A 23244-nucleotide genomic window follows, 5' to 3' on the forward strand; every position below is an offset into this window, starting at 1 on the left:
CTTAAAATTCGTCAATTCTAGAGTCCCACAAATATGCTTGTTATCACCTACTCGCACCTGCCACTCTGCGGAACCATATTACCCGGCGACTTTTCCGAACTATTATGACATAGACTCCTTCAAGAAAAGACTAAGTCTACGCATTCCTTTAAGGCCGACAACGCACCTGCAAGCACTTCAGTGTTGCAGTTGTCCTTGGACCGTGGTTATCACTTTCCATCAGGAGAGCCTCCTGCTAAAAAAATAAAGTAAAATTATAAATATTTTATAAAAAGTAAAATTAAAACACAGGTAAAGTATATTATATTCTATATCGATATTATCTTCTATCGAAAGCGGAAAGCACTAGTATCGATATGAAGATTATTGCCGATCACAGGTATGATCAATCTGCATTAACAAAATATTAAAATAAACAATAATAATAAGCTCACAATATATTTCGCATGATTTGTGAAAGAATCCGCAATCATAAGATCGACTTTCGGTAGATTATTTGTTAGTCTACGTGAAAATACTTCTCTTATTTTAGAATAAAATAATATATTAATAAACGTTCTAATATTATTATAAGTGAAAAAACGTATTTGGGGTGTCAAATCACAAAGAGGGATAAAATAAACACGAAATGATCAACGCGCGTGTTGTAAAAGAGTCGCCCGCAATAACGAACGGGTGAAATGACGTCACAGTCAAAACTCGGACGGAGCAAGAATTATACGAGACCACAAAAATTGATTTGCTTATAAAAAAAAGTTTCTATATAATCAAAATTTTTTCACTCATGTATATTATAATCATTTAAAGATAACATGTTTTTTAAATTTACATCTTCCTAATTGAATGTTCCAAGTATGGGAAACAATCAACAATCGAAAATAATCAGTAAGTTTGAGATACTTTATAATATACTTACTGGGTCTACCACCAAATAAGTATATTAGGGGTTTTCGTAGTGTTGTCGCCAGTAATTGTTGAAGCAAAAATTCTCGTCATTATAGAAGACGAGGCAGGAGTATTTCGATTTTGAGGCCCATCTACATGAAATGCATGTAAACACAACTTCGAAACAATCTGTATAATTATAATTTTGGTGGTAGGGCTTTGTGCAGGCTCGCTTGGGTAGGTACCATCCACTCATTAGATATTCTACCGCAAAACAGCACTACTTTGTATTGTTGTGTTCCGGTTTGAAGGGTGAGTGAGCCAGCGTAATTACAGGCACAAGGGACATAGCATCTTAGTTCCCAAGGTTGATGGCGCATTGGCGATGAAAGCGATGGTTTATATTTCTTACAATGCTACTTACCATAAGATGGCCCATATGTTCGTCCGCTACCTATTCAATAATAAAAAATGAAAAAATATCACAGTTTCTAATTATCGAAAATGTTTCTATTCGAACAGATGCCAAAATCACTATCTGTTAATCGAAATATTATTAATTATTAAAATTTCCAAAAACATTCGCAATTAATTCCGAACTCAATATGATATCTACACTACGCTAACACTTTTTGAGCGCGGCAAAACATTTAAAACACTTAAACGATCGCGCAACTGATACTTACACATAACGTATATATTGCCTTTTAAGATAGATGCGTATGTAACAATAATAAGCCGAGATGGCCCTGTGGTAAGAACGCGTGAATCTTAACCGATGATCGTGGGTTCAAACCCAGGCAAGCACCACTCAATTTTCATGTGCTTAATTTGTGATTATAATTCATCTCGTGCTTTACGGTGAAGGAAAACATCGTGAGGAAACCTGCATGTGTCTAATTTCACTGAAGTTCTGCCACATGTGAATTCTACCAACCCGCATTGGAGCAGCGTGGTGGAATAAGCTCCAAACCTTCTCCTCAAAAAGAGGAGAGGAGGCCTTTAGCCCAGCAGTGGGACATTCACAGGCTGTTACGGCGTATGTAACCAAAATAAATAAGTACTTACATAAAAGTTTATTAAGAGTAGTATAATCTTGAGTTAAAATATAATATAATATGGTTCATGAATCGCTTCTTTAATAAATAACAACTTAAAGATCAAATAAACCACAAATTGTACGAAAAGGCGAAACGCTCTGTTTTTGGCCAATAATTATTTTGACTTACTGTATTATTTATTATGTAAAACTTAGTGATTTAAAAACTATAAAAAATAATTTAAAAATAAATCATTTAAAAAATAGTCGTCAATCGATATTTTATTTTTTTAAGTATGTGATGGATGTAAAATGCTTCTTATCAACCCTCCCCTTTTAGAAGAAGGTGATTAGAGCATATATATATAAAGTTATATATATGTTTTTTTAAATTGTAGTTGTAACAAGACAGACATCGAGGAGTTGCCGATGTGTTAAAAAAGTCTATGAGCCTTTTTTAAGCCGTTATTGTTTAATATTTGAATGAATGCTATGAGAATATAAACAGTATGTTATAGTAAGTAGTATGTCATATGAAATTAGCGTTTTGTCGAACTGACCACTTTGATCTGAAATATCTCCTCTTTGGTTAAGAATTGCAAATTCAAATTTATAAATTCATTTAGCTAGTACTTTTGAGTTTTAAAAACAGTAATTTATTTGTTTTTCCTCGTTATTTTTTCTTTGGCGTCGCTTATTACTGCACAATGGAAAACATGAAATATCGGTATATTTACGAGTACGAGTTCTACCGTGGCACCAGTGCTGCAGAAACAGCTCGAAGGATTAATGATGTGTACGGCGCTGGTGTCGCAAAAGAAAGCAGGGTATGTTTCTGGTTTCAACGTTTTTGTTCTGGGAAATTTCGACCTTCAGAACCAACCCCGTGGACGGCCGGAGACCAAAGTGGAAAATGAAGAATTAAAAGCTATTGTGGAAGCGGATCACAAGGCACTTCAGAGATAGCTGCAGGCTTCGGAGTAAGTGATAAAACTGTATTAATCCACTTGAAGCAAATCGGGAAAGTAAAAAAACTTAAACGATGGGTACCTCATGAATTGAGTGAATCGAACTTGCAAGCACGCATCGACTGCTGTGTTACTTTGCTCAATCGACGCAATAATGAAGAGATTTTAAATCGAATCATTACTTGTGATGAAAAGTGGATACTGTACGATAATCGAAAGCGCCCGTCGCAATGGCTGAACCCTGGTGACCCAGCCAAATACTGTCCTAAACGAAAATTGACTCAGAAAAAGTAAATTGTGAGTGTTTGGTGGAATAGCGCCGGTGTCGTTCGCTACAGCATTCTAAAATCTGGTCAAAAGATTATGGCAGATATTTATTGTCAGCAACTGCAAACCATAAAGGAAGAACTAGCTGCTAAACAACCGAGATTGGTCAATCGCTCTAGCCTACTGCTGCTTCACGACAACGCAAAACCACACACTGCACAACAAATCAAATAACCACTAAGTTAGATGAGCTACAATTGGAATGTCTGCGACATCCACCGGAAATTACCGGATTAATTACCGGAATTTGGACAACTTCTTACAAGGAAAAAAAATCAACTCCAATGCGGTCCAAACCGCCTTCAAAGGGTTTATTGATTCTCGCCCCCAAGGTTTTTTTTAGTACAGGGATCAATGAACTACCTATGAGATGGCAAAAGTGCATAGATAACAACGATGCATACTTTGATTAATTAAATATATTTTACAAAAAAAAAAAAAACTTTATATTCCTCCTATACAAAACGCCAATTTCGTATGTAAGGACCTAATATATTATTAGGTCAAAAAATTAAGTATTAAAGTTCTACAATGGAAACTAAAAATGACGTCTCTTATTATCAAATCATTAAATATACATATTTTCCAGGGAAACCAGTAAAATGGCCAGAATTAAATAACTCTTGGAAACAGATTTACTTCGTTGGATTTACGGATCGTAAGTTAAATTCTAAGATTTTATCATAAACATAGATGATAGCTACAAAAAATATTACAGGATTATTTACATTAAATCCTTAAATATACACAAATAAAAATTTATAAATAGCCACTGTGCAAATCGCGACTGCGTGGAATGGTGGCAAGAATTCAGAATTTCCCCTTTCGCAATTCCGATTCTCTTGAAATATGAACCAGCCATCTTGTTATCAGTATATAAATATTAATATTCAATTTTATCTTTAATAAATAAGAAAAGTAGACTAATTGAAAAAATCTAGTCAGACTGACGTTTCTAATTTATATATATAAAAAAACAGTAACAACCGTATCAGCCTGCGAATGTCCCACTGGTGGGCTACGGATTCCTCTCCTTGAGGAGAAGGTGGAGCTTATTCCACCACGCTGCTCCAATGAATTTTAGTGAAATTAGACACATGCAGGTTTCCTCACGATGTATTCCTTCACCATCAAGCATGAGATCAATTATAAACACAAATCAAGCACATAAAAACTCAGTGGCACTTGCCCGGGTTGAACCCACGAACATCGATTAAGATTCACGCGTTCTAACCACTGGGTCATCTCGGCCCAGTTACAACCGTGTTAACAATTTTTAATAATGCATCAAAAACTAGGCTAAGTAATGAAATCTCTTATAATACTATATTTACTTTTATATAAATTTACTATCCATATATAATAAATCTGTATATATATACTAAATCTAATGATGACAATAATTAACAAAGCCATTTAATAATTCTTTCAGGTCATTATCTTTTACAACATATCACTTATCAAATGGTACCAGTTGACATCGATAAATGCAGAGAGTTCTACAAGCAAGAAGAGGTAATGTTGAGAGAAATTTATATATTTCACACAAAACGCGTGATTTTTATTTTATAGTGAAGCATAAAGGTCACCTGATGGCAAGAGCCCATAAATGGTAACGCCCATAGACATTGGCATTGTAAGAAATTTTAAGCATTGTTAACATCGCCAATGCGCCACCAACCTTGGGAACTAAGATGTTGTGTCCCATGTGCCTGTAATTACACTGCCACATACACAACAATACCAAGTACTGCTGTTTTGCGGTAGAATTTCTGATGAGTGGGTGGTACCGACCCAGACGAGCCTGCACAAAGCCCTACTACCAGTAAGGGTAAAAGAAATGGGCGATGTACAAAAATGTTAAACATGTGAAGGTTAACTTGACTATTATTGTATTTATTTCCCTAGTGTTTGATAGTGTCACCTTGTACTCTGTAAATGTTTGCAATTCCAGTTGGATTTTAAATATATTTGGCCACGTCATGTATTATGCTCTAAAGGCGCTGAATCAAAAAGCCAGTGTACGTTTGAAGCTGGTATGGCGTTAGTGGCTAATAACAAAGGAACATTGACTTTGGTGTGCTATTTTTTTTTAAATTGTATTGCTTTTTTCCACAACACAAACATTTTTTGTAACTAATTATTAGTAAATTATAAATTACACAATTAGTTCGTGAAATAATTTCTTCCTAGTTTATAGTAGTCTTTATTTGGTGGTGACTTATGGTGATATGTATGTATTTATAAAAAAGGCATTTTTCCTTCCAGGTAGGTCTAAGTATATCTGGACCTGGCTGCAGTTTGCCATCTCGTTACATAGAGTTCTTTCCATATATTCCATGGATTAAATCCCATATAGTAACACTAAATCTAAATTTTACAAGGCGAAGTGGTACCACCAGGAAGAAAGACGTCGTACCGATTGATCCCAGTTTAAATATTGTCAGCGATTCACATTCAATGGAACATGATTTTTATGTGACAAAAATTAATGATACGACAATGGTGTTGAATGCCGGTACGTTATATTCCGTATAATCTATTTTTTGGTATATGAATATAGTCACCACTTCACGAGTAAGTAATGAAAGATGAAGAACTCAATTCTTACGGAATACCATTACACGGCCATGAATATATGTTTTGGCTTCAACTAAAATACTTTTATATTTTGTGGTATATACTTTCAAGTCTGCTTTTTTTCATTATTATTAATAAAATCGCTAAATGTGTTTATATAAATTGTATATTACCCATAAGTATTTCGAATACCATTACAAAATTTAGTAACCAAATACGTATTTCAATTGCAAAATTCCAAGTAATGCAAATACTGCCCCGTTCTTAACCTGTCCTTGGTGGAATTAACTCCACAATCAGTGATGGATACATTTGTTTTATTTTCAATTTTAGCATACGCCAATATTAAAGAATATATTGGAGACTGTCTGGACAATCCAGGTGTTATGATGTACAGGGAAGCTGGAATAATTAGAGCGAAGGGATATAATACTGGAGTTTATGCGGTAACTATATTATATTTGCCTATCGTAGCGCTTACTTATAGCCTTAACACTCCATAGTTTATTCTATTCGAAGAAAGAGTAGATATAAACAAAACTTAGATCCAAACATTCCATGCATGTTATTAATATGTATTAATATTTTATAGGCCACGGACGGGCAAATGGGCCACCTGATATGAAATGGTCACCATCGTCCATAGATATTGACGATGAAAGATATATTAAACATTCCTTACATCGCTAATGCGCCACCAACCATGGAACGAAAATATTTAGAACAATGTGCCTGTAGTTACACTGGCTCACTCACCCTTCCAACCAGAAATCAACAATACTAAGTATTGTTGTTACTATTATTTTGCCCGTCTGGATGGTACCTACCCAGCTTGCACAAATCCTACCACCAAGGACAAACAGTTTTTGATTAATATATTTTTATTTATTACACAACATTATTCCATTTAAATACATAATTACATGCACTTTAATTTTACTTCTAATGTTCCGATAACAACTTCGCCGACATTCGAAACGCCATTTTTTCGAACATCTATAATCATAGACTATTCAAGATCTCTAACAATTAAGTCGCGTCAATTCAATATCAAAGTTGATTATTTATCTTTACCCCTCTGAGGGTGGAATAAACTATAGATATTTTTATATTACTATTCTAGAATATTTTACACGTTAACACAGAAATATAACAAAGTCGATTTTTTTTTAATTATTTTAGTCAAATTTAAAATAGTCCCTCCCGATTCCCACCCGACGCAAAGCTGCCCAAAATGCAGGCCGCTTTTCCGCGCTGAACGGCAAAAGACAAGCTCTGTGCCAAGCAGGACCCGGAGCGACTGTCAAATCCCCCTTCTCTAAGGCTATCTATTCTAGAATGATCAGTATTACTTTGTAAGAACGTAAGCACTTACGATACACGACTATTTATTTACCAACAATCCAAATAAATTTTTATAGTCAATGTCGTATATATCACTTTTTGACATTTCACAATGGTATCATGATATTAGTTTTTGATTATTTCTCACAGAATAGCTTAACTCGTTTCAATTAATTATTAAATATTGGTTACCTTTGAAAACTTAAATAGTAATGCACTTGGCTTGCCTTAAAAAATACTTCTTTTTATTTGAAAATATAGTAACGTAAAAATTTCTAATTTTGTTTCTAGCTGTCATTATACGATCTATTTTACAATAAAATTACATGCGTCATGGTGACTCTGAAATGTAAAAAACGTTCCTTAAGTAAATTTTGGTACGAGAAAGGCTTTCGTAAGGATGACTTATCGGATATCATCAAAGTGATACCAGTTGCGAAAAGAGGGAAACCAGTCCCTCCGAAGATATTATTTCTAACAGATATGTATCATCGATACGATAAAATAATAACCGCGAATATTTATTTTAAATTTGAATTTAAACATGAAGCAACGATCAACATTGATTTCTTTGGAACCCTCGTCCCTACTACTACAACTACTTCTACTATAAATAATTAGTGTAAGTAAAGTTTTTTTATCTGTTGTTATTTTTATTGTTAACGTTAGTTATCCTACGTCGATTAATTTTTTTTTCTTTGATATTTTTAGTTTTTTTTCCATGTTTATCATTACTTTGTTTTTAATGGTAATCATTGATCAGCTTGCAATCTTCCTTTCTAATTCCAGTTGTATTTACATAGTTCGGTGCGTCTTAGTCTTTGGAAATTAACACGATATCGTCTGCAAATCTAAGATCATTAACATTTATCCCGTATACATTAATTCTATTGCACTTCCTAATCTAACTGACTAATACGTAAAATGGGTTTTTATTGTGAAAATTAACCAAAAATTTCAATATGTCAATAGCCATAATAAGGTATTTTATAAGTTAAATTTAAAGACAAATGGATATTTTATAATAGAAAACCTACACGTATATGCTCAATGACGCATCGTATGTCTTGACACAACAATAGACACATTTAATAAACATACAACAGAATGGTACCTACGGAATGGGAAAAGACAAAGAGAATTATTTGCTCAATATAATAAGATTTCTTACACACTATAAGCCACTAATATATCTATAAACCACGATCAATCTGATTGAGCAAGAAATATTCAATTAAAAAAAACGGTAATTATAATTATGGAGATGTAATTGTAATAAAGTATTTTAAATAGAAAATATTCAGCAAAGACACTAATGGCGTCTGCATTCACGGCTTAATATATCATAAAATTTTAAACCCATTTTATTTCTTCCTGTTACACTTTGAATCTAAGCCCAATAATCGTATAAGCATCATAATATTTACTAACGTGTAGCAAATTTAATTATATTTATTCATTATCTGAGTTTAATCTAATCATAGTATAAATTAAACCGAATTCTACATCACAGTAACGGGTCGGTTACAAGTATTTACACGATTATAATCTAACCTATAACCTAAGGCGTACCAGTAATACGTTATTTTGATTAATTGTTAATATTTAATATTTAATCGTGTATTGAGTTAGTGTTGTCATCAGATAGTTATGTTAATAAGTGGAGACAGAACTTGAAACTTGTTTATAGTCGCACGGTTAGGGTTGTAGATCTAGAATGTGTTTTCTAATATATTTTTTCGACACTGTAAATTTATTGTTTAATCTTTCGCTCGATAGATGGCGCTGTAAGTACATCGCGCTATTATTTGTTATTCTGTAAAAGTTAATAAGGTAAACTTATTTTTAGAATGTGTAAAAGTTGGATATAAGAATATATAATTTCGTGGTAATTATTTTACTAAAAACGGACGAGCAAACGTGCCACGTGATGATAAATGGCCCGCGCCCATAGACATCTTGGGAACTAAGATATATCCCTTGTGCTTGTAGTTACACTAGCTCACTTACCCTTCAAATCGGAATACAACGAAGCATTGCATTTTGGCGATAGAAAATCTGATAAGTGGTGGTTGGTGGGAGGTATATACCCAGAGGGACTTGTGCAATGTCCATCCATCAAGTAAAAATCGAATTAAAGATAACATATATAAGGTCGAGTGATCTAAAATTATTCATTAATATGTACGTAAAAACTAAACTAAGTACTGTTCTACACGTGCTTATCTTCAGCAGTCCTAAAAAGATTTTAATAATTGTGATAGATAGTGCTTTTTTTTTTTTTTATAGAAAAGGAAGGCGGACGAGCATATGGGCCACCTGATGGTAAGTGGTCACCAACGCTCTTAGACATTGGCATTGTAAGAAATGTCAACCATCGCTTACATATCCAATGCGCCACCAACCTTGGGAACTAAGATTTTATGTCCCTTGTGCCTGTAATTACACTGGCTCACTCACCCTTCAAACCGGAACACAACAATATCAAGTATTGCTGTTTTGCGGTAGAATATCTGATGAGTGGGTGGTACCTACCCAGACGAGCTTGCACAAAGCCCTACCACCAGTATTTACTAACGAAGGTTTAGTACCACATAGTTTTACGCTACCACCATAAATAGTGAAGCACTAACTATAACGATCAAACAAATAAATCTAGCAAACTATACTTGTATTTATTTATTAATAAAATATACATTTTCATTTATGTTCTACTTGTATTAAGAACGATGTAACAAAAATTATCCTATTGGATTTATCCATGTGATACCCATGTATAATCAAAATATAAGAAGAAAACACGAGGCTCGTCTGGTAAATAAATCTACATTGATTGGTCACAGATTTTATCTACCCACTCTATAAACTCATCATTCAACGGTAATAAAAGTCGTTTTTAAATGAAACTGTAACTTCATTATTTTATAATAAGCAAAAACAGCTGAATGTCGAAGTAATGACTTTGTTAAGTACTATTACGTATAAAAAGTAATGGCTTGGAGGCGATATTTTATATTACTAAAAACACAGTAACCAGCCTAATAATGATAATTAGTAGTATGCAGATAAGAAGAAAAATGAATTTTGGAGTGGGAGCAAATAAGCAGAAGGCTCACCTGATGGAAAATGACTACCACCGCCCATGGATATGTGCAACACTCGAGGGCTTGCAGGTGCGTTGCTGGCGTTTAAGGATCGAGTACGCTCTTTTCTTGAAGGCTGTTATATCATATAGGAAAAGTCGCCGGGAAAAACGGATTCCACAGAATGGTTGTGCGAGGCAGGAAATGCCCTTAAAATCGCGCTGTTGTGGAATTCCAGACATTGAGGTTTTGAGGATGAAATTAAGAGTTCAAAATCCAAATCCAAAGAATCAAGCAGCGAGTCCATACATCGATTTTTTACATAAAAGGATATCAACTTTAAATGTATTATTTGCACAATTTGTAAGAGGAAATAAAATATTATTATTATAGCAACTCTGCAGTTTCTCCTTTACACCAAATAAATTACATAGGTATCTTACTTTACAATTATATTTATATATCCTGTATAAATAACAACTGATACTAAATCTTATAAACTATCTACTTTTGCTATCGTGTACATAATCATGTATTAAGTGTGAGCTTAACCATTGCTTATTATTATTTCATTTTAAGGTCTCATATGGTGAAAATCTTGTTTAAGATGTCAAAAGCTTTTCTTTTTTATACTAATTTATTAATATTAATCTACTTTTATTATTTAATTTATGACGTCTTACTTTCGGATGTTATCAGCTGTTGTGTTTGCTTTTAATTTTTTTTGGATTGCTCTGTACATGTTTTAATCTTATATTATATGTTCTTTTAGTTATTATGTAAAAATCGCTAACATACCAAGACAAAAAAAATACACTGTTGTTAACGATTTTTTTTAAATCAGTTTCATCTCTGGATGCTAAATATGTATTTATACAAAGGACATATCATAAAAGATTAGCAATTTTTCTTAAAACCCATTCTTAAAAAAATACCTTCTTTTTTAACATTTTTTAGGGGCTTTGTGCAAGCCCGTCTAGGTATTTGATGGGAGATACCACCTACTCATCAGATATTGTACCGCCAAACGGCAATATGATGCGGCGGATGAGTGAGCCAGTGTAAGTATAGGCACAAGGAACATAACATCTTCATTTCCAAGGTTGGTAGCGCATCGGCGATGTAAGGAATAGTTAATACTTCTTACATCGCCAATGTCTATGGGCGGTGATGACCACTTAATATCAGGTGGCTCATATGCCCGTCAACCAACCTACATCACAAAAAAGAAAAAAAAAAACAAAATTAATCTGACGTAAACGAACTTTAACGAGTCTTAAAACTGTAATGTTAATGACTTAAAATTACATACAAAATGTATTAAAGTATCAATTATTGATGTGTCAACACCGAATTACGCTCAAGGAATTTATTTACAAGTTGTTATACCTCGTCTTAGTATAATCAACACTCGCGAAACAGAAAGAAGACATTTTTATGTCGTAAAGTTTTGCATTTTTAAGCGGTTAATTGACTCCAATTATGCATGTTATATTGGATACTGTTTTATTTCTTTTAAATAATTATTGTTCCCAGCTTTTGTCGCGTATATTTTATTTTATGGGATAATTTGATTGTCATTTTCATTTATAATAATGAAAAAATTGCAGAAGTTTATGATTAAATTTTCTATATAGTCTCCGAGATAACATATTGAACTGAATACGAGGGTTTTAAGCGAAGACTAAAACTACAGAGTTGTATTATATTGTATTGTTTTATATATAATTTACCTTTATCATATTATTCATATTATTTTTTTAGAGTGGAGACCGCGGATCGGCAAACGCAGCGTAGGGCGCCCTCGAGCCAGGTGGAGCGATGACCTTAAGAAAATGGCGGGCACCGATCGGATGCGGAAGGAGGAGGAGAAAGAGGTGGAGGCTTTGGCGCACCTTGGGAGAGGATGATGATGATGATATTTTTCAGTGTATATTATTTTTTTATATAAAAATATCTTAAAATGTAAAATTCTGAAATACTTTTTACTATTTCAGAATTTATGTTTATTATGATATGCTTAACTGATACATAATTAATCTCTAATACTCCGTATAAATCTGGGACGCGAGTGATTCTATAAATGCAACATATAACTTGTGTCAACGGGTCCTAACATTAAGACGTATTTAAATATATCTACTAATATTATAAATGTATTGATTTTATTAAATATAATAATTAAATGTAATAGAAAAAATAGTACTGAGTTTCTTACTGGGTCTTCTTAGTAGAATCCATATTGTTCAATGTTAGCTTAGATTTAATAATCCTGTAAAATTACGATTCACGAGTGTTTGTATTCGTATAAAGTATGATTATTCCTATTATACCTATTCGAATAAAGTATGATTTTTTTAATTAAAATAGACAGACAGGCAACTGTACGACAGTAAGTGACCACATCCGCCCACAGACATTATCGCTGTAAGAAACATTAACCATCCCTTACAGTGTGCCACCAATATGACATAAGATGTTTTCTCCATTGTGCCTGTTTGCTGTTTATTGCTGTTTGGCGGTAAAATATCTGAAAAGTGATGGGCACTAAGTAGTTTTGATTTTTGATTTATATATTATTCAAAGCAACAAAATTAATGTTCGCTTGATGTTGATAAAACCTTCTTAAATAAAGTTATTATTTTTATTCCGAAATAATTGACGACACTAAAACCGCAGGTAAAAGTCAGTATAAAATAAATTATCGATTATTTAAAACATGCTCTTTATCCACAGTGTGAGATTAATCAATTTCGACTTAATGCGGCTGCCGTAACGAGAATATTGCATATTTAAGCCACGTCTTCATATAAATAGCTATGGGGTTATAATTCATGGGCAACAGGATTCCTGCTTAATGGACCCGCGTAAAAATATATATTAATATAATTTTATACACCGTTTTACTATTTTAAGCTTGATGAAGACGACGACATGAAGTAATAGGATATTTTGTTGCGCGTTCACTCTGCGTGTAACGTCGTTTTATACATATATTGAATATTTATATTAAAAAAGCCATAACTTTTTGTAATTACTTTTTTTATTTATCATCACAGTTTACTATTTTAAAAATACTAAAGCCTGCCCGCGGCCTCGCCCGCGTTTGAAGGGTGCTCCAGATTAACATTCCAGGTTAAGCTTGCTGCGTAACAAATTTTATCAAAATCAATTTGGTGGTTCTGTGAATGCTTAACAAACAGAAAGATAGACAGACAGAGTTACTTTCGTATTTAAAATATAGACATTTATTAGTGTATAGACAATTATTCTTAATTCTTGTTTAGAATTACGATGTGGGATAAATTAATGTGGGATTCCTTTGTCTGCTCTTGGACTCAAAGAAGAAGACTACGGTCCTACACGGCGATTCTCAACGGTACCAGTATCTGCCTCTACCCGTCTCACTCGGGGAAACCACCAGCGTACACTGGGCACAACGTAGTTGCTTCGCATCCAATGCTACACAAGTATTCACCAAAACAACTATCACCGGTCATTACCTGTAAAAGCTGGAATGTGAATCGTTTCTTTCAACTCATCCAGTCTTGAAACGAGACGTTGAGACGATATTATAGAGTAGATACCTCATAACTAATCAAACGATTGAATGCCAATTTTATTCGTTAGTTTTCTATCTCGCTAGTTTTATTATAAACGGTATTTACAACCCGATGACATTTATATGCGTTACTTGTTTCCTTAATGATCCGAATTAAATTGACTCTTCACCGAGACATCATTTCCATTTGGGATTAAACCAAAATTCAAGAAAAGCAATAGTAATAATAGTTAAAAGGGGTAAACCCTAATTCGGGTTGACTTAATTAATCGGTTATTCAACGTTTTATACAAAATCAAAATGTAAGTTCTTGCTTTGCAATCAAACCAATATTGGCACAAAGTTACAGAAGACAAAGGCGTCAGTTTTGATTTTTGATCATCATTTTGATATTCAAAGTCAAAACGCTTACAATGAGTTTGAATATTTTAATGTTTTTTATAGAATATGAAGGCAGACAAGCATATGGGCCACCTGATGGTAAGTGGTCACCAACGCCCATAGAAATTGATATTGTAAGAAATGTTTTGCAGTAGAATATCTGATGTGTGGGTGGTACCTACCCAGACGAGCTTGCACAAAGCTCTACCAAATATAAATAATTGTATTAAAATTTATTTTGTTTTTTTTTTACTGCTTTGTCTTTTATTTGTTTATTTTACTTAAGATTGATAATAATTATTTATTACAAAATGTGTTAGATTAACAACCTATGCCTAATATTATTTGATTGTCCGAACCTATCGAAAATTTTTCAAATGCAGATATTAAAATAAAATGATTAGAAACATCAATCTTTAGTTGTTTGTAAATACAACTTTACAACTCTACGCACTTTTATTTCATTTTATTAAAAAATTCCAACAATAACTATAAAATAGATTTAAAAATTTGCTCAAAATCTTCAATTTAAAACTTTTTTCTGCTGTAACAGCATATAACGTTACATATCAAATGCTAAGGTGATGACCCTTTCAGTAATAAAACCGTAACGGTCGCCCTCAAATTACAATAAAATGAGAATGATACGCTCAGTTAAAATTAATTACTTCAAAGAACATTTAACTTAACCGCAATTAAACAAACTGTCGTTATACATTACATTGTATAATATTAGATTTGTCTTATTTTATCTACAACTAGAACAATATGGTATGGTGGTAATTTGTATATAGACAGCTTTTTAATAGTTACCTATAGTTTTCTATTGATTACCTTTGATATATTGGTTTAGGCTATTTATAAATTTAAAGAGTTGATATGTTTTAGGACTATTACCTTTATCAATGTCAGAGTTATGTTTCGCAGAAATTTTTCTTGGAATAACATTAGAAAAGTTAACTAATAGTTGTTAAAATATATGTATTATAATAAGTTACTTGCACTAGGTAATCTATGTAAAGTGGTTAAGTAAATTGAAGATATAAAGAGATAGAGAGAGATAGATATTTACAATGAGTTTCATTTTATTTAGTAAAATGTGTTATCAGTCGACGCTTCAATCCAGGGTTGGAACTTCAATATATCTATGAAGCGACTCGGGCCAGCACATCCGGGCCCTTTGATTCCGAAACCAATCTTAAACAATAAGATTATATTTAAAAGATTATAATATATAAATGATCATCTGTCACCGAATTTATATATTTCAAAGGCAATATTAATATTGTTATTTGTCTACCGGCTATATATAAGGCTTGTGTGAGGCATAAGAACAGAAGTGATAACAACAATATCCCACGGGCCAGACGATTCTGGCCTCGATAGCTAGTTTTTATCGCCAGGTGGACCGTTATAAATATACCGTTGCTTTTTATTTTTGAGATTTTATTGTTACTACTTGGTATTGTTGTGTTCCGGTTTAAAGGGTGAGTAAGCCAGTGTAATTACTGGCACATGGGACATAACATCTTAGTTTCCAAGGTTGGTGGCGTATTGGCGATGTAAGCGATGGTTAACATTTCTTACAATGCCAATGTCTATGCGCGTTGGTGACCACTTACCATCAGGTGGCCCATATGCTCCTCCGTCTACCTTGTTAATAAAAAAAATATCATATTTCAAATATCCCCATGTATAGGTATTTTATACATGTATTAGGTATTTATTTACGGTCATACTTATAAACCTTGCTTAAAGACTGTTAAGTTCAACACTAATTTCTCTCTTTCTATCATTATTGATTTGGCATTCGAAAGAAGAAGAAACAACATTGTATAACTAATTAATCGCTAAGTATCATTTATAAATAAGGCTGTTAATCTTTATTCGTGAAATCAATATACGAAATTACAAAAATAATAATATTTTCAAGTATGTATAGTAATTTTTATTATAAAATATATATTTCTTTACTTACTAAAACCCAAGGTCCTGTTGTATTTGAAACGAGTGCCATCCCATTTTCCCATACACAGTTTTTCTTATTATTCTTAGCAAATGCACAAAAGTAGTGTGAGGGTATATAAAGATTGTTTTTAAACTGGAATATTGAATTACAAAACAATTTATAAATATATAAAAAAAAACAATTTTATAATAATATCCGTATTTTAGATTCAATATCAAATAATTATGAAATTTTAACCAACAACATTAAAACAATTTTTTGAATAACTAATACTAGCTATGAATTTTTAATATTAATATTTAACCTCTATTTAAATGTTTTTTTTTTTTATAAGAAGTGAATAAAACTATACAGTTCAAGATCGTGGTCAGTTCAGATTGCGGTCTAACTTGTAACTCGATGTTATTGTATTTTACAAGTTTATTGTATTTTTCGAACCATATTATTACCTGCATAGTTGATGCCTCTTACTAACAAATAAGTGCATTTATTCAAATTTCCTTAGTTATAATATATATAATAATAATATAATATCCTGGTATATTATTCACACACGGCCATCTGATCCCAAACTAAGCAGAGCTTGTACTATGGAAACCAGACAACTTATATACTACATATTCTACTTTTCTTTCGTAAATACATACTTATATAGATAATAAGTTGAATAATAATAATGTTTCATCTTACCCCGATGCGATTATAGAACTCATTACAAAGCGGCTGGTCAACATATTCTAATTTATAAATTAATTTCTCCAGAAATTTATTTTCTGTAAGCAAAACTTCTGTTTAAATATTTTATTGTACTTTTAATCTAAAAAAAATATATTATATATATACGGTTTTGATGGCAGGTTCATAGAACAAATTGCCTGTGACGATATTTAATTCTTAGCCATTTCCCCTGAGCTTATAACAAAAAAAATAAAAAGCCTTAATGCCTAGAACAAATGGTTCTTAACTGAAAGTCACAGGCTTAAATCCAAGCAATCACCATTTAGTTTTCATGTTTTCAATATGTGTTTATAATGCATCTTTTGCTCGGCGAATAAAAAGAAATCATGAGAATGCTGAGGGTTGGCTGAAATTCTGATAAATGATAAACCACCTTACTCGCCTTAGAAGCAAGGTAGTAAACTCCAAACCTTCACCTTCATCACTAGAATTTTTTAAATTCACTTGGTGGTAGGGCTTTGAGCAAGCCCGTCTGCATAATTACCAAACACTCATCGAACATTCTACCTTTAATTAGCAATACTTAATTTTGTTGTGTTCCGGTTTGAAGGGTGAGTGAAATCTATGACATAATATCTTAGTTCGCAATGTTTCCATACCTATTATATAAAAAAATGTACAAAAAAACTAATAACAATGACTAAGAAAACTTACCGTCAGTATATCCCACTGCAAACAAATTATTTGATGTATTGTAACTATATTGAGGCCAGCAAATAGGTTTTAATTCATCTAAAAATGTTAAATGATATGAAAACTCAAAACTACCCTCATTCGAAACATATTAGTAAGCAATCATTATTGTACCTTGGTAATGCTCCGCCAATTCTACCAAAGCTATAGTATTGTAGGTGGCAAACTCATATTCAGGATGGATCGTGTAACTCATGACTCCACTCGACCATGTCTCATTATCTTTTATAATAAACATAACTTTACTTTCTCTCCTTACATAAAAAACAATTTATTTTTAAAATAAGAATTTCATTTTGTACTATACTTGAATTTTCTGTTCAATATATACACGAAAAACGCTTGATATTTTTTAACGCAAAAACTATTTTTAAGGACTTCGTAAAAACAAATAAACATTACTTGTATTTATTTTTTTACCAAAAGTACGAAAGTAAAACCAGTTTTATAAAAAAAATATTCCATTTTGTCTTTTGCCAAAAATTATCAGCCGTAAGATGTTTATCAATTTCAAAATGCAACATACGTAAACTTTGAATGAGATATCTTGGCAAGATCGTCAGCGTTTGTTATACAATAATTGTTCTTTACCAGAACTATTCCAGTTAGTGCTACTTTAAGGGAATCTTCCTCGTCTGAAATATAATTTATTAACAAGTTAAGGACACTTACTGGAAAAAACTTAAGCTGAAGTTTTTGTCGCACGCATAATGTTGTCATTCTGACCGAATCAGCCACGGCCAATCTCAAAAGACATTAGCCAACTGCGCAGGACACATTATAGTGAACAAGTGCGCATACACTTGTAAACATAGGTGCACTCTCTATTCCTTCACTCTCATAACTTGATGGAACGACACGACTGGAAAGAGTTTATGCGCAGGATCAACGGCTTTACGTGTTTTCGGAGGCACGGGAGTGTACACACTTCTAACTTCCAGACTGCGGGCTGCTATTCAGAATCAACGACATAAAAACTCAATAACTTGTTTATTGACCCGACTTTGGCTTTGACATGTTTGAACCCAGGTCCTCGGGATTTGCGGCTTTATGTCTAGCCACTAGACCAACGAAGCAGACATATTATGTTGTAGTTAATAGAAGTGAAAGCTAGGTTTTTCCTCTCAATTAATAGACGATAAATTATTATCTTGTATGATTAAAACATACGGATTATTGCAATCGCAGGAATTTCAGTACATGTTCCAGACTAATATACGAACGTGTGTTTTCAAATTAGATGCATTTTTGGTAAGGGTTTTATATCGTATAATGTTTAGTTCACAAATCACTGATAAGCGAAAAGTGTCAACCAGAAATGTGTGTTTTTTTTATATTGAAACTAGACAAATAACTATATTGAACCATCTAAAGCTTAAATCTAAATAACTTTATTATGATACAATATTTTTGATAGGAATTACTTGAAATAATTAAACTGTACAATTTTGAAAAACTTTAACGTTTTCTCCCAGAAATGAGCTATGAGCTTATTTGAGTGACCGAAGTTGCAATTGCACAATCATTTTCAATCTTCTATACAATATTATAATCTGAAAAGTAGATAAGACAATAATGATAAAGATAATCTTACTTACGGATATGAAAACGTAATACTCCAAGCCAAGGGAAAGTTTTCGTTTCACCAATAATACCTTCTTGTAAATCTGATCCTATTGACGCGTCACATGGCGACTGCTGTGACGTTTTGTGACCTAAATAACATAGATGTTAAATTGAATATAAGTTTAATTATAAATTGAATTATATATATATATATATATATATATATATATATATATTACTAGCTCTCGTTTATTCGCCCGTCTAAGGGAGAGTGGGAAGTGTTAGGTTAGGTTACCCTGTCTGTACAACCAACAAACGACCTGATACCGTGTATGCAATATTTCATTATTATCTGTTTAGTAGTTAAGACTTGAAAGTTTAATAAACAAACAAAGTCACTTTTTTATTTATAATATTAACGTTAATCAATCTTGAAAAGAATTAGCATTAACAACAGCCTGTAAATGTCTTATTACTTGAGAAACTCCTCCTCTAATTTTGAGGAGAAGGCTTAGACATTCCACCACGCTGTTCCATCCTGGGTTGGTTATTACACTCGTGGTATAATTTCATACGACACATGCAAATAAACACATGAAAAATTAATACTTCTTGCCCGGGTTTGAATCTTTAACATATGTATTCACGTATTCTAACCAAATTTATTGAATTCAAATAAGTTGATATACATGTTTAAATTGCCTACTCCGAAATAGCTTTATAGAGTGAATTAAAGGTGTAACGCGCCCTGTACATAATATTCAAATGATTAATTTACAGTTTGTAACATTGATTTCAACAAACCAGTTAGAATTATAAAAATCAAGCACTGCACGAAGATAAAAGACATTTTAGTGTAATAAAAAATAGTAATATTTAATTATTATTTGTTAAAAACCATGAAATTCTTGATAACATTTTTGCTACTAAAATTAACAATGTAAATGAAATTGATAACGACTGAATAATATAAGTGTTTTTGGTTTGTCATTATATTACTAAATAATTACGTATAAATACGTATTAATATACGTAATAATTACGTATTAATATAAGATCAAGGTAATATAAGGTAAGTATTCATCAATTTTAAATAAACCGTTTAAATATGAAATAAATTTCTTATTAACCTCGTCCTAGCTATAGAATCTGGTCGCCTTAACCAAGCCCGTGACCCTTGGTTCCATTGATTTGACAAAATGAAACAGAAATGAAACGCTTTGCTAAAAAAACTCATCTGAGGCAAATCATTTTAATGTTATAATGAGATAAATAATGAACTGCAACTTTCATATTTTGAAGCATAATATTTTACCGTATCAAAGTGAAACAACGTAAATTTACACATCATTTTATGATATAGTCTTACATTTTATTTCGTTGGTTTATATTCGGTGTACTTCAACTATTACTGATCAACGATAGACATTCGATGTTGATATATAAACACCGCTGGTTTTGAGACCGATTATAAAATCAACGTTGGTGTGATTCACATAGTATTTATACTGTCAAACCTAGGAATGCCAAGTCGTTCATTATCATACTTATTGAACCTAATTAAATTTAATAAGATTCTATACGTTTGTTTTAAAAATCAATGTATTTAATTAAAAATAACCGTAACAGACTGTGAATGTCCCACTTCTGGGCTAAAGGCCTCCTCTCCTCTTATTGAGGAGAAGGTTTGGAGCTTATTCCACCACGTTGCTCCAATGCGGGTTGGTGTTTTTTTTTATTTTTATTATTATTATTTTTTAATTAAAAATAAAACACACAAATAACAATTCGAATCGTAGAAATACTATGTGAATAACGTAATATTAGTACAACAATAAAATTGCATATTATGCATAACTCAAGGTCGAGAAAGTTTTCTTCGCTCATAAATCTGTTATTCCCTCAGCGCCTCTAACTATACCGTACCGTAACAGCCTGTGAATGTCCCACTGCTGGGCTAAAGGCCTCCTCTCCTCTTTTTGAGGAGAAGGTTTGGAGCTTATTCCACCACGCTGCTCCAATGCGGGTTGGTAGAATTCACATGTGGCAGAACTTCAGTGAAATTAGACACATGCAGGTTTCCTCACGATGTTTTCCTTCACCGTAAAGCACGAGATGAATTATAATCACAAATTAAGCACATGAAAATTCAGTGGTGCTTGCCCGGGTTTGAACCCACGATCATCGGTTAAGATTCACGCGTTCTTACCACTGGGCCATCTGGGCTCTAACTATAGTTATCTTTATTAATGGCTACAAGTGAAAACAATTCAGGTCCGATTACTAGCACTAAGTTAAAAACTAGAATACGCTCGAACTGGTTGGTTCCACTACGCTCTTTTATATATTATTTTTTTATCAGAATGAATATACGTGTTTTTTTTTGTTAAAATTCAATTCAATTACATTTCATAAATAAATGGCATTTAGGTAACTAATGAAATGATATGATTACCAAAATTTAAGTGATACTACTGGTGGCGACCACGACCGCTCTGACAAGAGTGTCACAATGAAGAAGACTGGTGGTAGGACTTTGTGCAAGCTCGTCTGGGTAGGTACCACCCACTCATCAGATATTCAACCGCAAAACAGCTGTACTTGTTATTGTTGTGTTCCGGTTTGAAGGATGAGTGAGCTAGTGTACAATGACTATGGACGTTGGTGACCACTTACCATCAGGTGGCCAATATGCTCGTCCGCCAACCCATATTATAAAAAAAACTGATATTAAATTTAGTAAAACGCTTACAAATAAAAACACTAATTCTAATTCTAAAATATCATCCCCCCCCTTTGAGATAAGTCCGCCTTTGTACTTATATTATTTTAAATAGCATTGAGTATTATTTCATTATATGATTATATTTCTCGTTATATTTAAAAGGGCGCACACGGCCACTACCTCAAGAAACACTATCAATTCTAGTGTGAAGTCTCCGCTATGACAGTTCTCCCCGTCTACTACCCCTTAGAAAAAATATAAAATTAAAACCAAAACAAATAACAATTTATTACGTATACAAACGTATGGCGTATAATTATTAGTATTATTTATTAAATCCAACAAACATAAATCACTTGATTTATGCAAAACAAATATTTAAACTAAATTTACCTCGAGAATAATTATTGTGTAAACAATACATTAAAGACAACTAATTTATTACTCACGACATACCCATTAGATAGTCCAAGACCAGATTTATTACGATTCGCTGATTACCGACAATCAATATAAAATAACTATAATTTTAAAAAGCCTGCAAATTGATATATATTTAAAAAAACATATGTCACAACTTTACTACTCATTTATTATTTGACGATGCAAGGCAAATAGCTCATCTTATATTAAGTGGTCACCCCATACATATAATAAGGTGTCTCATTCAAGATTCGGGTGAATTTGGAGGATTTGCAGGCCCAACTGACCACCCACATTCGAGCTATTTGCTGCACCATTTACCTATTCTACCGTCAATATATATTTTTGTTGGTTTAAAGTCAAGCCGTATGAGCCAGGTATTATAGGCTCAAGGAACATTATATATATTCAGTGGTTAGCTGTGCATTAACAGTGTGGCGAATTTTAACAGATAAATATATAATTCGTATTTTCTATATAGACATAACAATGTAAGTCAAGTGATTTTATTACTTCGATAGTATTATAACTATTACATTTATTACATGAACCAAAAACATGTTCACCTATTTGTTCACCAATTTTCCAGCAAATAATTAAGAAATCTACTATATAATCTACTTAGTGTTAGGGTTCTTAGCAGTTAGCAGGTAGCTCTGAAGGTGGCTCCTTCAGAAACTCATTTACCAGAGAAAATATTTATATAATTTGATAGTTTACCATTTTAAATAATCATATTCCATTTGTTCGTCTCCATATTTCTTATTATAAGTATCCTAAGGAACCAATCCCATAATAAATGAAACTTTATAACCTTCCAAGGCTTCAAATTAAAATTACGAATGAAAGAGTCAGTAGTGTTTCTTTGTGTCTTTTGTTGGATTTTTTTATGTTAAATAGAAAAGATGGCCCATAGACATGCGCACTTCATAATATTAACCGTTTTTTACATCGTCAATGC

General features: G+C 32.5%; 2 protein-coding genes across 2 annotated transcripts; one reads left to right on the top strand and one right to left on the bottom strand.

Moving 5' to 3' along the window:
* Positions 1-2236: 2236 nt before the first annotated feature.
* LOC126777442 (uncharacterized) lies at positions 2237-7764 on the top strand. The gene is made up of 7 exons (XM_050500452.1): positions 2237-2270; positions 3809-3877; positions 4652-4734; positions 5174-5296; positions 5488-5737; positions 6133-6245; positions 7435-7764. The coding sequence occupies exons 1-7, from the start codon at positions 2237-2239 to the stop codon at positions 7762-7764; spliced, it is 1002 nt and encodes a 333-aa protein (XP_050356409.1).
* Positions 7765-15230: 7466 nt separating this feature from the next.
* LOC126777709 (serine protease 33-like) lies at positions 15231-19947 on the bottom strand. Its single transcript, XM_050500862.1, has 8 exons — positions 19914-19947; positions 19168-19284; positions 18096-18204; positions 17684-17823; positions 17531-17608; positions 16829-16911; positions 16148-16270; positions 15231-15366 (listed from the first exon to the last, which is right to left on the bottom strand). Exons 4-8 carry the CDS (start codon positions 17805-17807, stop codon positions 15259-15261), a joined length of 516 nt encoding a protein of 171 aa, XP_050356819.1. The 5' UTR covers positions 17808-17823; positions 18096-18204; positions 19168-19284; positions 19914-19947; the 3' UTR covers positions 15231-15258.
* Positions 19948-23244: the final 3297 nt, after the last annotated feature.

Source organism: Nymphalis io, chromosome 23 (genome assembly GCF_905147045.1).
Source record: "Nymphalis io chromosome 23, ilAglIoxx1.1, whole genome shotgun sequence".
NCBI classification, from domain to species: Eukaryota; Metazoa; Arthropoda; class Insecta; order Lepidoptera; family Nymphalidae; genus Nymphalis; species Nymphalis io.

Coding starts and splice junctions, on each gene's coding strand:
- LOC126777709 (XM_050500862.1), bottom strand. CDS start 17,807: ATGTTTATTATAAAAGATAATGAGACATGGTCGAGTGGAGTCATGAGT. Junction 16,912..17,530: donor TGCAGTGGGATATACTGACG/GTAAGTTTTCTT, acceptor TTTTGCTTACAG/AAAATAAATTTCTGGAGAAA. Junction 15,367..16,147: donor CAACAGGACCTTGGGTTTTA/GTAAGTAAAGAA, acceptor TTATTGTTTAAG/ATTGGTTTCGGAATCAAAGG.
- LOC126777442 (XM_050500452.1), top strand. CDS start 2,237: ATGCTTCTTATCAACCCTCCCCTTTTAGAAGAAG. Junction 3,878..4,651: donor CTTCGTTGGATTTACGGATC/GTAAGTTAAATT, acceptor TAATTCTTTCAG/GTCATTATCTTTTACAACAT. Junction 6,246..7,434: donor ATAATACTGGAGTTTATGCG/GTAACTATATTA, acceptor TTTTGTTTCTAG/CTGTCATTATACGATCTATT.